Genomic DNA, 13,410 nt, shown 5'->3' on the forward strand with positions numbered 1-13,410 from the left:
GAGTGCGACGCTGCAACAGACGACAGCAGCAAGGAGACAGATCCGGTGATGGCAAGATTGAGCGAAAAGCAATGCGCAGTCACTATTGTAGGAAGTCGAAGCATTGCGGAAGCGACAGGACACAGAACCACCAAGGCGCGACAAGGCAAGCGACAGCGACAACAACGAGCACAGACACAATGAGAAGACACGAGAGACACAAAGAGATGCGATCCAAGCCAATTCCAATTCAATCCCAAGATAAATTCCAAGATATTCCAAGATATGCAGAGCACCTCGCTTGCGTCAAAGACGACAAACTCGCGCATTTACCAAGCTCAAAACATATATGCTGCGGAAGCACTGATCCATGATCATGATGCTTGCTGAGCGACTGGTCGCCACGAAGCCGCCGCTGGATTGAACGGCTTACGAGACAAGCACTGCTGCGCGGCACGAGGCACGAACGCAGGTGCAAGCGGCGTCCGCATTGGCTGCTGACGTGGCTGCTGGTACTGGCTGTTGTGGTACTGCTGCTGACGGTAGTGATTGTGTGGCATAGCAGGAGCCAGCACTGGCGAGTGACGACCAGTTGATGACGAACCATTGGATCCAGACCACTGGCGTTGACCTTGCGGGATGTTGCAAGGTGCGGACGCAGTGAGCTGTGGCGAGGCTGGCGATCCAAACCGTTGACGATGGTTCTCAGCGAGCGCGTAAGCGTCACGCGCAAGTGAGAGTGATGGCAAAGTCAAGCGGCGAGGACCTCCTTTGAAGGAGCCTAGGCACTCCCACTCGATCCAGAAGCCCAAGTCAAGGTTCGCGTATGATAGCTTCTCCATGACTTGTCCCGTGTGCTGGAGGGTTGGCATGCTGGTGTGGGAGGCGACGCCGTGGTTGTCGAGGGCGAGATAATTCCAGAGGATGTTATCAAGCTTGCTTTGATGAGCGTGAATGTACCTAAAAGCAAAGTCAGTGGGTGTTTCAGACACGCGAGGGTGAGTATACTTGCTTTTCACGCAGATCCCGACCGCCGAAGGAGGTCATCTGTGCGCAGAAGACCAAACGTCCGTCCGGTGAGGTGCCCAAGGTGAGGCAAGGGTGTCCGAATGCGCCGTCGTTGACGTGAGGCTGGCTGAGCACGACGGATCCGGCGTGCTGTAGTTGTTGCTTCTGGGGCAGCTTGGCGATGATACCGACCCGGCTGTCGTTGGGGCGGTAGTCGTTGCGGAGAGCGTCGCGGAAGTTTCGAGGCAGCGAAGCGGTGATCTGCTGGTTAGGTGAGCTTATGCTGAGGCCTTGGAGCACGTGGTCAAAATCGTGAGAAAGGGGAACTTTACCAAAGGTCGTCGAAGCCCCTGGGGACTTGGACTGCAGGTACTCCTCGAAGGATTCTCTGTAGAATCTTGAAGACATTTCGTCAGGCAGGGAATGAGGTGGAGTGATTGAAGTGATGATGATTGTGGTGTTTGTAAGCTTGGGAAGCTGAACTGAGTCAAAGATTTTGGGCTTTGGGGGCTGCAAAAGGTTTGAGAGAGTGGTGAGGAAGGAAAGAGGGAGGAAGAGAGAAATGCGCAGCAAGATAAAGGGACTCTGTGAGAGCTCAGTAAAATTTTGCGGGTGCATAGCAACAGGAGCGAGGACACGACCTCAAACATGCAACCAAAGAGGGATGTGGGAATAGGCTGCTCATCATCCACAAGATCAGAGTGAAGGAGCGCCCGAAAGACCTGCATGGCTTGAAGCGCATCAAGCAACTCATCCCCAAGCGAGACGAGAGTCGATGCTACCATATCGTATTCGCTCATAGCCTTGTGCACGACATCGTCGCGATATCACGCCTCATGAGCTGTTCTTGGCGACATGGCTAAGGTTCGCACAAGGGTGGATACTGTGCAGCTTATTGGACGACCAGGGAAAGGCCTCTTGCTTGATGTGCTACCAAGCTTTTTTGCCGCTGCTCTGGTTGGCAGGGAGCTTGGAGAAGGAGACGGTAGCTGCTGCGCTTCGATGGAGTCCAAGGTTGAGAACAGTGCTGTATTGCACAGAAGAAGATCGCACAATGCCAAGCGGAAACGGACGATTGCTATCGTCGAGACCCAGCAGCAGTATCGAAGGGAAGATGTCGCGCGAGGATGAACGTCAAGGCCAAACGACCGACTGCCTCGCGTCGCTCGTATCGCTTGTCAGATTTTGACAGAAGTAGTCACGACAGTCTTTACAGAAGCGACGGCTCGTGGTCCGGATTCGTCAACCTTATTCTGAGGACATCTGAGCTGGAAGCAGGTAACCGCCCGTACCACAACTCGAGGGTTTTTCGATCGCTACGATAGTAAGATCGCGGCGTAGCGGCCGCTGACAGAGTGGAACGCTCCAAGCGCGCGCACCGCTTCGATGATATCGGCCCTGTCGAGGGTGCTCGAATTCTCCCGCGCGGGTCACGTCTGCTATCACATGTGGAGTGCAGCGGTCACCTCTTTTGTCGAGAGTCACAATGGTAAGCCGTAATGGCGGATACACAAGCGTCTGTTGTCATCAGGCGGCAGCGGGGTCAGAGAGAGGGCGTTGCTTCAGACATGAACGTCAAGACCAGGGTATCGGCTGCCTCGTGGACTTTTGTCAGCTTGGCATTCAACAGAAGCAGTGACGACAGCTTTCCCGTACGCCACGGACTGCGGTGAAAATGCGTGAACCGTATGCGATTGAGCTTTCAGCTTGAAGACAGTGATCAAGCACCTGAATGCTTGTAAGGCAACGTCTTTTGCCTGTGAAATGTCGACCTTGACACAGGTCGACCATCTTTCTCGTCACCGTTGTGTAGAAATGGCTTTGCCCGCAGAACATTGGGCATCCTGTCGATCGTGGCACCAGAATTCTCCATCTCGGCAAGAGCTGTAAGATGGTGTAACGGATTCAACTCAAGCGACCGGATCGTACGTCGGCCACTGCAGTAATGCAGCCTGCCTTATTGCGCCACTATCGCCGTGAACGTCAGGCCAGGCAATAAATGCAGGGCGAGCGCACATACAGCAGAAACGGCGAAGTCACTGCCCTCAAGATTGCGAATCTGGCAGCACACTGTCAAAATCAACTTTCAGTCACACTTGCGACAATGACGGCCTGGAGTTTCCTTGGCTCTTTGCAGAGCGCGACTTTTGGAGTTTCACCGGTGCTTAGTATCCCTTCGCTCATGCAGTTCTGCAACATCGTCAAGTCGGGGAAGGTAATCGTACTGCCGCCGCGTTCATGCAATGCCCTGTTCGCCATGGAGAGGGAAAGGCCACCAGTACCGTGGGACCAGAAAGTATATCTTCGGGGCCATGGGGAGGCTACGCACGCGCGACGGCCAAGTACAACCTGTGGAGGAGCAGCAAATGCAGTAGCCCATATACCCCCGGACTATGATCGTCAAAAGATACCTTTGCAATCCGTCCAAACGACCTCACGGAATCGCTGCTGGTGCTGGCGGAGACTGCTTCGGGATCTAAGCCGAGTGAGAAGCCGACTCGGGCCGAGACACGGCTTCCGCAAGGCAAGAGGCAATCGGCACCGCAATGACACGACTTCAATCGCGAGTGCTTTCAATCTTACGAGCAAGATGATACACGGTCATAGCGCTCACGAGAGACATGAGCTACGCGATACGTCGCTTGGGCTATAATGCGGGCAAATCAGGCCTTCGCTCGGCGATGTCAGGCGTGCACATGATGGTTTCTTGGCGGTGAGACTTTATCGTCGTGAGCAGCGAACAGTGAGTTCCAGCAGTTCGAATGCAGCCGTACAGACCTAAGCATCGTACTTTGCGCGCCAGTGGCCTTACGGAGGTATGCTCAGGGCGCAGAAGGTCTCATTTCGCTGGACAAGCTGCAGCAACCACACCTTGAGTTGCCAAGCTCGATATCTTCTGTAGCCCCCAGAAGCAGACTCAATGCGAGCTTGACGGTATCCACTTGCGAAGAGCTTCGAGATATGCTTCGAGATATCACACAGTCACCATCCGTGCTCCAACGACAAGTGCTTTCGGACCAGTAGCCTTGCAGGAATAACCTCGCTCGCATCGAGAACGTGGTTCGGAAGCTTAGAGCCTGCCCTTCGTATCTCGTACGAGCCTCGTATATCTCCTCCCGCAGTCCATCCTCTAGCGCAAAGGATTCTGGGACCAGTAGCCTTGCAGGTATACCCTCGCAGCGACCCACAGCCTGGCGAAGTCATCGAAGCTGGTCATCAAGCGACATTCTCCCTAATAGGTAAGCCACTCGCAGTGACTGGCCCATGCTCCATCGCGAGGATAGAACTCCGGTTCTTTTCCCCTTTGCTTCGTCTTTCCTTTCCTCCACTTCATGACCAACGTCCCGTGACGAACGTCCTGGAACGACGCTAAACTTGCTCCGGCGAAAGTCGTGATGATGCGAGGCGGCAGGGCAGGAGGAGGTATGCTGTAGGCAGGGTCAATAGAAAGAAGAGGCCCATCAGCTTTCCGGTGCCTGAGGGCCTGGGACTGGAGGGCTGAGATCATTGTCCTTGGGTATGTTTCTCGTCATCGCCGTGCCTGTCCTGTCTGTATCAAGTCGTTGCCGTCATTTTTCGTGAGTTTCGTGCCATGCCAAGTCCAGCTGTTGCTGTCCCTTGTCGCTGCCGTCTCTCGTCGCTGCCGCCTCTCGTCGTTGCCGTTTCCCGTCGCAGTAGCTAAGACAAGCTTCGCAGGCGACATTCATGGGCCTCCTGACTCTCTATCCAAATCAAGTCGCTTTGCCAAAAAACACTTTCCGTTTCACAAAGACCATGAACAGCGACTTTCAGAATTGGTTTGAGCTCAAGACCGAAGCAACAACTCGGCTGATCACAGATGCAAAGACTTTGCAGGCCACAGAGGCTCACGGCAAGGTCATAGGCTTGACTGCTACTTTCCAGCGTCTTCAACGACAGGCACCCAGCTTCACATACGCAATGAATATCTTTGACCTGTACTGTGCTGCCACGAGGTCGTGGCTAGACGACACTCGTAGTCTGCGGCTTCTCGGACTGGCAGCCACACAATGTTCCACACCAGGTTTACCCTCATGGTCTTTTGACTGCGACCAGCCCGCGAGGAGATTTCACGGATTGTACGCCACTAGGTTATGAAGTTTGCAGCGTCTCAGGATAGCCGACACTCCACGTCGTGCCCTGGCGAAGACGTCCACAGCGGCAACTCGAGCTCAGAGGCGTGTTGTCATCGCAGATCCAGATACATGCCAGACCTGCTACTTTGCTACATGGACCAGCCGAGCATGGTCTTAGAGCGATTGCAGCCGTTGATCATTGTCCAAAATACTGCCGGAGCTTCAGCGAGCGGCCATCTGGTGGCTGGAGCTGCGACGAAAAGATGGATTGCGAAAGATATACTATCGCAAGCTACGTTCGCATGCTTGGGTATGATCCCAAACCGGTCCATAGGCTTTCACAGATTCTGACGAGCCATGTCGCTCTGTGTGAGAAGTCTCTCGGATTCTGCCAGACCTAGTGCCCATTGGCCAAGCCATTTGTCGTCTCATTGGCCTGCCTGCCGTTTGTGAGACCCTTCGAGTCAGCATCAAGCTCATGCTCAAACTCCATCTGAATCTTGATGACCTGCTCGAGCTTCTCATTGTCCAGCTTCTGCTTATGAAACTGAGCAAGCGATTTCGCAGTACGGATGACGTTCTTGATCTGGCGACCATTGATCTCAGCTTGTGCGAGACTGTCGTAGCCATCCTCATCGACATGTACGCCACTCTCCATCTTGCCCAGGAAGTTCTTCCAGATCTGCTTCCGCGAGTCGACTGTCAGGTCGTTGTACTTGAGTGGCACGTGGATGCGGGACTTGAAGGCGTCGTCGAAGGTGTTGACTCGGTTGGAGGTCAGGAAGAGGATACCTTCGTAGTACTCCAAGACACGGAGGAAGATGGAGACCAGGCTGTTGCGTTCCATGTCGTGAAGGCTGCGTCGTTCGAGAAATAAATCGGCTTCGTCGATTAGGAGCACGGCCTTCCAAGTGCTGGCCATGTCGAGGCTGCGTGTGAGACGGTCGTCAAGAGTCGAGCTGTTGGTACCAAGGTCGCCCGATGATACCATGTAGAGAGGACGTCGAGTGAACTCTGCGACCGTCTCGGCAGTGAGTGTCTTTCCGACTCCAGGAGGACCGTGTAGAACCATGATCAGGCCCTTGCCTTTGCCCTTGACAATGTCATCGAAGTCGTTGCGCTGCTGTACATGATTGGCGACCAGTGCTTGGACCAGATCTTTCTGCGTCTGGGGCAACACAAGTTGCTCGAAGCAGTTTGGGTTCCAGGCAGCGTCCAAGAGTTTATCGACGAAGAAGTCCAGCCATCGTTTCTCGGCAAAGGAGAAGCCGCGAACCATCGCATTGGCACGCATGCACTGCTCATCGGTGAGCGGGTCGATGTCCAGCTCTTCCTTAGGCACAAGGTCGAGCGATAGTTCTTGGTTCTCGCCATCATCGCCTTCGTCCTGGATGCGACGTCGCTTCTTGCGCTTGTCCTCCTCGGACTTGAAAGCGTCGACTCCAAAAGCATAGTCTGCCTCAAGACGGTGGAAGATCTTGGTGTCCACGACCACTCTGCCATCGATGTTGTAGCGACTCATGCCGCGGGGTCCCTGCTCGAAAGCGATGCCGCTGTAGCAATGGAAGCTCATGCCGGCGAGCTTTTCGAACTGCCGGCCACGCTCAATGAGCTGCTTACGCAAGGCAGCTGGTGACGGATGGTAAACGAGAGGGTACGCAGGCAGATCGACAATCTTCTCCGTTCCTGCAAAAGCTGGAATGAGTCTAGTAGCGCAGCGTGTGCCCATGTCGTCACCATCGAAGTCGACATACTCCATCCTGAGGCCTAGGCCCGGAGGGTCACAGGAGTACGCATAGCTTTGCAGAGAGTAGGCGCGGTTCTGCCCGAAGACTGGCGCATAGATTTCCGTGGTGTCTGGACGGAGGATGGTCCACAGAAGCGGATAAGAGATGAGGCCCCGCTCCAACAAGTTCTCTGACTCCTCGATGGTGTCGTGGAACTGTTCATCGATGAAGTCCAGCAAGAAATCGAGGTGGTCCTTGGCCTCGGCTTCAAGCTTTTCTCCAGCGTCCTCGAGTTCGCTCTTGTAGTGAAACAGCACACGATAGGGTGCATCGATGGTGATCTCCTTGGTCTGGAAAGATACGCCTGGGAACTTCCTGATAGTCGACTTCAGAACATCCTTGAGGTGTTGGGAGTTGACCTTTGCCTGATGTCAGCGTAATGGACAGCACCGATTGAGGTGATACTTACCTGCAAACTGGTCTTCTGAACGAACTTGTTGCTTTGGTCCATGTACCGGACCAGGCAAAGAGCAAACTTGCTCCACCTGAAAGGAGAGCATGTCAGTACATGGTTTGTGTTCAACGAGACAGAGCCACAACATGGTGGTGGAGCTCGAGCAAGCCTCTCAGACGGGTTGTGTAGGTCTTTGAGAGAACATTGCCAACTTGCCTCGCAAGATAAGTCGAGATGTTCAAGGCACTACCAGCTCAGTCACCACGGTTGATGCCTCGTAATCCCACTTACCAGTTCACTTGTTCTGGAATGATCTCCTCCACGGTCTCGGCATAGTAGACGGCACCCTTCTCAGTATACTTCCGATCGATGTGCTTCAAGGAGGCTTGCATCTCGCCTTCTTCAATCTCTTTGAGCTTCTTCGCATCCTGCTCATCAATGTTGGGATTGTCCACAACGACGCCGTTGGATTGCATCGCGCGCTGCGGCATGGGTGCTCTTCCGCCGGTGCTTCTGCGAGCTGTCTGTTTTGTGCGTGCCATATTGGTGGTGATATCCCGTGGGGATATGAGTGGTTGGTGGGTTGCAAGATCAACAAGGAGTTCAAAAATACTCAAGCAGCTGGAACGAGATAGGCTTGAGGGTGGATAAATCAGCTGGAAGATGTGCAGAGAGGCACATACTTATAGCTCGCATGCAGCTCACATGCCAGCAGCTGCCTAGTGGCCATCACTTTTGAGCTCGCACAGGAAGGCAACCTCAAGTGGGCCACGACGACGTTTGAGGAGCCAATGAGGGTTGCTCAATGAGACGAGTTGGCCTCACATACTGTTGTGCTGGTTTATAATTCGAGTTTTCTGGTATTTTGGGATGCAGTTGCATCCAATGAGATGGGCGATGGGCCTGATACTCAGGCATCTCTACCTGTTCTGTCAATGTCACAGGCAGGAGGATCAATATGCTCGCAACGAGTCACATATCGGCTTATCGATAAGAGACCAGGCAGACCACCGGCGTGAGAGCTGCACGTGAGATGGGGTTCGATGGCATATGCGCGAAGCGAAGTGAATGTTGATGGCAAAGAGCAAGAAGAAATGCCATTGGCAGATTTAGGCAGCAGTCACATGATCATGCCAAGCTGCGGCAAATCAAGCCGATCGCGGATGTCCGCCCAACGCATCTCGACCATGCACAACACACGGCAGCTTCCTCGTTCTTGCATGATAGACAGCCGTGTTCGCTCTCTCCCTTTGCCGACGATGTCGACACCAGCTCCCAAAGAGCTGATGCTCATATACCCCAGAATCGTCCTTCCTAGCATCGTATGGCCATTCCTCACGTCCTGAACCGTTCACGAAACGCCGATCCTGCACGCAACAGCGATGCTGCCGCTCAGCACGGCACAGCAAGCGGTGGAACACGAGATAGACAATCTGCCTTGTTGGCACTGTCCCGTGAACTGAGGGACATTGTGTATCATTCCTTGTTGAACGAAAGAAAGAGGCCGCCGGAGGATCCACACCATGCAAATGACCGAACTCCCACTTCGCAGTCGTCTCCAGGTGCTATCTACTACGAGACGCAATCGCCGAAACCTGCTTTGCTGCAACTGAAGCTCTGCTGTCGGCAGGTGTCTGCAGAGGTGCAAGACCTGCTTGCGAAACATGTCGTGTCCCACTCTGGCCCAGGGCAGCTCGACATCATGGTCCGAGGTTCATCTGTCTGGCCTACGTGGATTGCGTTACCACTCGCATCGAAGCTCGATCCGATCATAGACATTGAACTTCGAATCTTCGATACAACAGGACTGGGCAGCGAGTTTAGCACCGGTGCGTACAGAGCGCTCTGGTCGCTGTTCAATCGTATGGTCTTCCGGGGTCCATGTTTGACACACTCTCGCAATCTGCAGAGGCCGTTGATAGTGGGAAGACTACGCTTCAACATTGTGCTATGCTTTCCGACATCTGTTGATGACCTGTTGGGAACGTACAGAGACGTCTTCGACCGACTGGAGAGGCTGGCGTATGACAATGTTGGGTTGGGCAACGTCGGTACGATTGAAGCATGTCTTGGGGCTGATCGGAGGGTCTGGAGACTCAAGCAGCTGCCAACTGGGTTGACTTTCGCCAGCAGGCAGGTGGAGTGATGATCGGTGGTGGGAAGCTGACTGTTGTTGTAGACAAGCCGCGGTAAGAGTTGTGAATTGGAGACTGCGTGAAACAGGTTTGGCATGCAAGTATTTAATCGTACTCTCGAGTCGCACGCGCGGATGTTGCCTGCAGATGCGATATCAGTTGAAGAAGTCGCGGAACGGCGACGCGCTAGGTCCCGCATTGAGGCCGCCTGACAAGCTTGCATTCACACTTCACTTTCAATCACAAGCAACACAACACGAAAACAAGCGACATGAAACATGGACTCAGGCGAAGTCATCGACCTCACTCAGAGTGACGATGAACAGCCTGCGAGTACACGTACTGTACCAACAACACGCCGTGCACCAACAAGAAGACCCGCGATACCTGCTGCCGTGGAGATCATTGAGGTATCCGAAGACGAAGACGATGCTCAAACTGAAGACGACTACGGCGCATTAGACGGAAACCTTGTCGGACCACCTCCAGCGACCGGTCCACAGCAGAATGAATTGCCGACTGAGCTGCCACCATCACCCCACCTACGCGCACCTGCAGTCTCCCGTCGCGACGCACCTTTCAGTAGAGCGGAAGTTGTGCTACACATGTTCACGGATGGCTCATTGATCAACAACCGTTTCGGTGGGGCTGGTGTCTCGTGGCGAGATCACCGGAATACCTGGCATGGCCGTGCCATCGCTGTAGGCAGGGCGAGGAGTAGCAACGAGGCAGAATTGCATGCGGTTCTTGAAGGCTTGAAGGCGGCTCATGCGATCTTGGATCGTCGACCGGATGTCACAAAAGTCATTGTTCAGGTGAGTGGGCCTTACGTGGTATGTGGGCTTTGCTGACGAACACTGCCCAGACCGATTCTGAGACTTGCTTGATCGACCTAGCCCGAGCACGCGCCGCAGGTGGCGGTCATTACGGCCTACTGGACGAAACGCTCCGGCAAGAAACACTTCTGAAGAGCCGGGTAGCCCAGGACGTCAAGATATGGTGGGTCAAGGGTCACTCGGACAGCGTCGGGAATGATATCGCAGACAATTTGGCGAGGTACGGTGCTGAGCAGGCTCGGGCATCGCCTGCTACTTGGGGCATGATGACGGAGAATCCTCCTTCGGCAAAGCTTGACCAAGCTAATCGGCTGCGGCATGGTGACAGAAAGCCTCGAAAGGGCGTGGCAGCACCGCAGACGCGTCGTGCGCAGAAGGAGGCGGTACGTCGTGCGAGGGGAGGACAGATAGCTTGAAGCGTCGAGGAGAAGGAGCTGTTGCATCGCGTCGAGGTTCTTGGGCTGTGATGTAGGTTGTGAGATGCAGCACTCGACTTTGACAGTCACAATGTATCAATACCTGGCGCATTACAGAGCTTCTGGGACTGACTATGCCACACAAAGTGCGTAGCTCTCGTATGACAGCTCAGCCTGTGGGATGACCTTGTTGATGATGGAGATCAGTTGTTCCTTCCCCAGAAACTCCAGTCGCGAACCAGTTTCTCGGGCCGTGCTGCCCGCCGCCACCCTGGCCCTTGTTTCAGATCCCTGTCCACGGCTCGACCACCGATCGTAAACAAAACAATGCGGGTCAAGAAGAAGTCGCGTCTGCGCGTTTGCGCAAAGCATCTCGCACAATTTCATCAAGCTTCGCGCTTTTCTCTCTTGGAACACGAACATCATACACGAGCATCATCTTCTCGGCTTCAACTACAGCGCAAAGCTGGATCTGGCAACTTGTTGGTAGTGCCAGTATCCGCCTCGATTCAGCGAGAGCATCGAAATCGCATTCGAATATCACCAACCCAACATGGGCCGCATGACACGCGCGAAAGCGGCTGAGGTCGCCGACAAGATGCTCATCGACGAGGATGCTGTCCTGAAGCTCCCCAGCGATGCGATCGACCCCGCGCTTCACACGCCGTCCAAATCCGACCGTCCAGCATTGGGAGAGATCGAGCCGAACAGTGCAGGAAGCGCGCGCTCCGACATCGAACTACCGACCGATCTCATGAAGGCGACCCGCAGCAGGCAAGGAGAGAAGTCCGGCAAGAAGTCGAACAACAACGGTGTCATGAGCGCAAGCGCTAGTACGGAGAGTTTACTAGCGCCAGCACCAGAGGTCGTGGCAGATGAGGCCGAAGTTGCTGGGTCGCCAGCAAGCAGAGCAGCCTCGGACGACTTGATGAAAGACCTACCCGAACGTAAGTTGCTATTTCCGCCAGCAGGACACTCCTCATGGTCACTTGACGCTAATGCAGGGGTTGCATGTACAGTGGAAATGTCTCATTTGCCAGTCCATGATAACAGGCCGCAGTCACCTCCAAGCAGCGCCGTCAGATTGAACAGGAGCCAACTTGCACAGGGCGAGTCTGGCGGGAGCTTCGCCGAGAACGAAGTGAACGCAGCACAGTCACCACAACCAACTCCGCAGCAGGATTGCCAGGCTTCATCGAAACACAGCGGCCAGTTGACGGGAACCATGCCGAACTTCCTTCAAACTAGGAACACTGGCCAACTCGACGACGTACACGACCGCCCAGCCGCAAACGAGCTCAAATCTGGTGCGCTGGGTCTCGATCAGTCCACCTACGACATCCTGGAGGCGGCTGCGATAGAGGCACAGACACCACCGAAAGCCGGGAGAGTTTCTTTTGGCAACGAAGATGCAATCACTGAGATGGACGCACTGGACGAAGTTGTAGAGATGGTGAGCGCGGAAGTCCCAGAAGTTCAGCCTTCGCCACAGAAGGCAAAGCCGCGAAAGTCATCGGCACCCATCGTACGCATGAGCAAGGCAGCCCAGGCAAGAATTTCTCTTGCTCAAGGAAATGAGATCGCAAAGACTCCAGCGCTGGGTAAAAGCAGGACTTCCATGGCAGGACTCGGGCAGTCGAAGCGAGTCGCGTCGGCTTCGAGTGAAGGTCCAGCAGATGAGCCGAGCGAAAATATCGAGGCTGTCATCCCGCACAGCAAGCCACGACCAATGTCTCTGCAGTTCCCAACTCCGCCACCTCCACCAAAGTCGACTAAGGCGCCAACTCAAAGCTCTTTCCGCTTGCCAGGTGAAGAGGTCGCCGCGAAGCTCAAAGCGGCGAAGGAAGCGCGGCTCGCTCGTGAAGCAGAAGAGCAGACCAAGAAAGTCTTCAAAGCCCGACCTGCACCTACAACGACCAAAGTACCAGCTGTGCGACAAACGAGTACTAGCAAGGCTCGTCAATCTATGGCGGGTGGTGAAGAGCCGAAGCCAAAGACTTTCAAAGCTCGACCAGCACCCACTGCCACAAAGGCTCCGGAGGTGCGACAGACCAGCGCGAGTAAGGCTCGAATGTCACTCATGTCTGGAAAACCGGCGACTACCACAACTGCTGGAGTGCACAAGCGCGCGAACAGTGTTGCGACCTGCAGGCCATCAGTGAGTGGGCGACTGAGCACTATCAAGACCTCTGCAGCACCAGCAAAGTCTGTAAGCGTATCGAAGCGGCCTGCAACCGCTATGGCAACCATGAGCAAGCCACGATACAGCATTGCTCCATGGCCGTCGATCGCATCTTCTGTCAAGCCAAAGGCCGCCGTCACAACCTCCGAGCGGCCAAACTACCTGGGCAGTTCCACACGTGTCAATGGTGCATCAACAGCCTCGAAGGGCAAGGAAGTCTTCAATCGAACTGCGAATGCCAAGAGCTCTGAGCAGCAGCAGAAGCGAGAGAAGGAAGAGGCCGCGAAGAAAGCTCGCGCTGAGGCTGCTGAGCGGAGTCGTCAGCTCAGTCGAGAGTGGGCTGAGAAGCAGAAGCTCAAGAAGGTGGGCGTCAAGGCTGATCCGAAGATCAAGGAGAATGTCGCACCGGTTCCTTTGACCTCGACTGAGGACGAAGCAGCTCTGATTGGTGCACCCTCCGCACAGGCATAAAGTGCTCCTGCTGCTGTTTGGTCACGCACTTGTCGCTTGGATGCTCTGGGCTCTACAACTGGATGTTGAAGGGCGCCTCACTCGACCCGCTTGACTGGCATGAGATTC

General features: G+C 54.7%; 5 protein-coding genes across 5 annotated transcripts; 3 read left to right on the forward strand and 2 right to left on the reverse strand.

Annotated features, from left to right (window-relative positions):
• Positions 1-963: 963 nt before the first annotated feature.
• CLAFUR5_14052 (uncharacterized protein) lies at positions 964-1,395 on the reverse strand (the record flags this gene model as incomplete). The annotated part of the gene is made up of 1 exon (XM_047913200.1): positions 964-1,395. The coding sequence occupies one exon, from the start codon at positions 1,393-1,395 to the stop codon at positions 964-966; it is 432 nt and encodes a 143-aa protein (XP_047768950.1).
• Positions 1,396-5,478: 4,083 nt separating this feature from the next.
• Positions 5,479-7,804, reverse strand: CLAFUR5_14053 (uncharacterized protein; the record flags this gene model as incomplete). Its single annotated transcript, XM_047913201.1, has 3 exons — positions 5,479-7,227; positions 7,278-7,353; positions 7,554-7,804. The coding sequence occupies 3 exons, from the start codon at positions 7,802-7,804 to the stop codon at positions 5,479-5,481; spliced, it is 2,076 nt and encodes a 691-aa protein (XP_047768951.1).
• Positions 7,805-8,586: 782 nt separating this feature from the next.
• On the forward strand, positions 8,587-9,408 carry CLAFUR5_14054 (uncharacterized protein; the record flags this gene model as incomplete). Its single annotated transcript, XM_047913202.1, has 1 exon — positions 8,587-9,408. One exon carries the CDS (start codon positions 8,587-8,589, stop codon positions 9,406-9,408), a length of 822 nt encoding a protein of 273 aa, XP_047768943.1.
• Positions 9,409-9,675: 267 nt separating this feature from the next.
• Positions 9,676-10,649, forward strand: CLAFUR5_14055 (uncharacterized protein; the record flags this gene model as incomplete). The annotated part of the gene is made up of 2 exons (XM_047913203.1): positions 9,676-10,212; positions 10,263-10,649. The coding sequence occupies 2 exons, from the start codon at positions 9,676-9,678 to the stop codon at positions 10,647-10,649; spliced, it is 924 nt and encodes a 307-aa protein (XP_047768944.1).
• A 553-nt stretch (positions 10,650-11,202) lies between these two features.
• On the forward strand, positions 11,203-13,302 carry CLAFUR5_14056 (uncharacterized protein; the record flags this gene model as incomplete). The annotated part of the gene is made up of 2 exons (XM_047913204.1): positions 11,203-11,596; positions 11,669-13,302. The coding sequence occupies 2 exons, from the start codon at positions 11,203-11,205 to the stop codon at positions 13,300-13,302; spliced, it is 2,028 nt and encodes a 675-aa protein (XP_047768945.1).
• Positions 13,303-13,410: the final 108 nt, after the last annotated feature.

This window comes from Fulvia fulva, chromosome 12, assembly GCF_020509005.1.
Source record: "Fulvia fulva chromosome 12, complete sequence".
Taxonomy (NCBI): Eukaryota; Fungi; Ascomycota; class Dothideomycetes; order Mycosphaerellales; family Mycosphaerellaceae; genus Fulvia; species Fulvia fulva.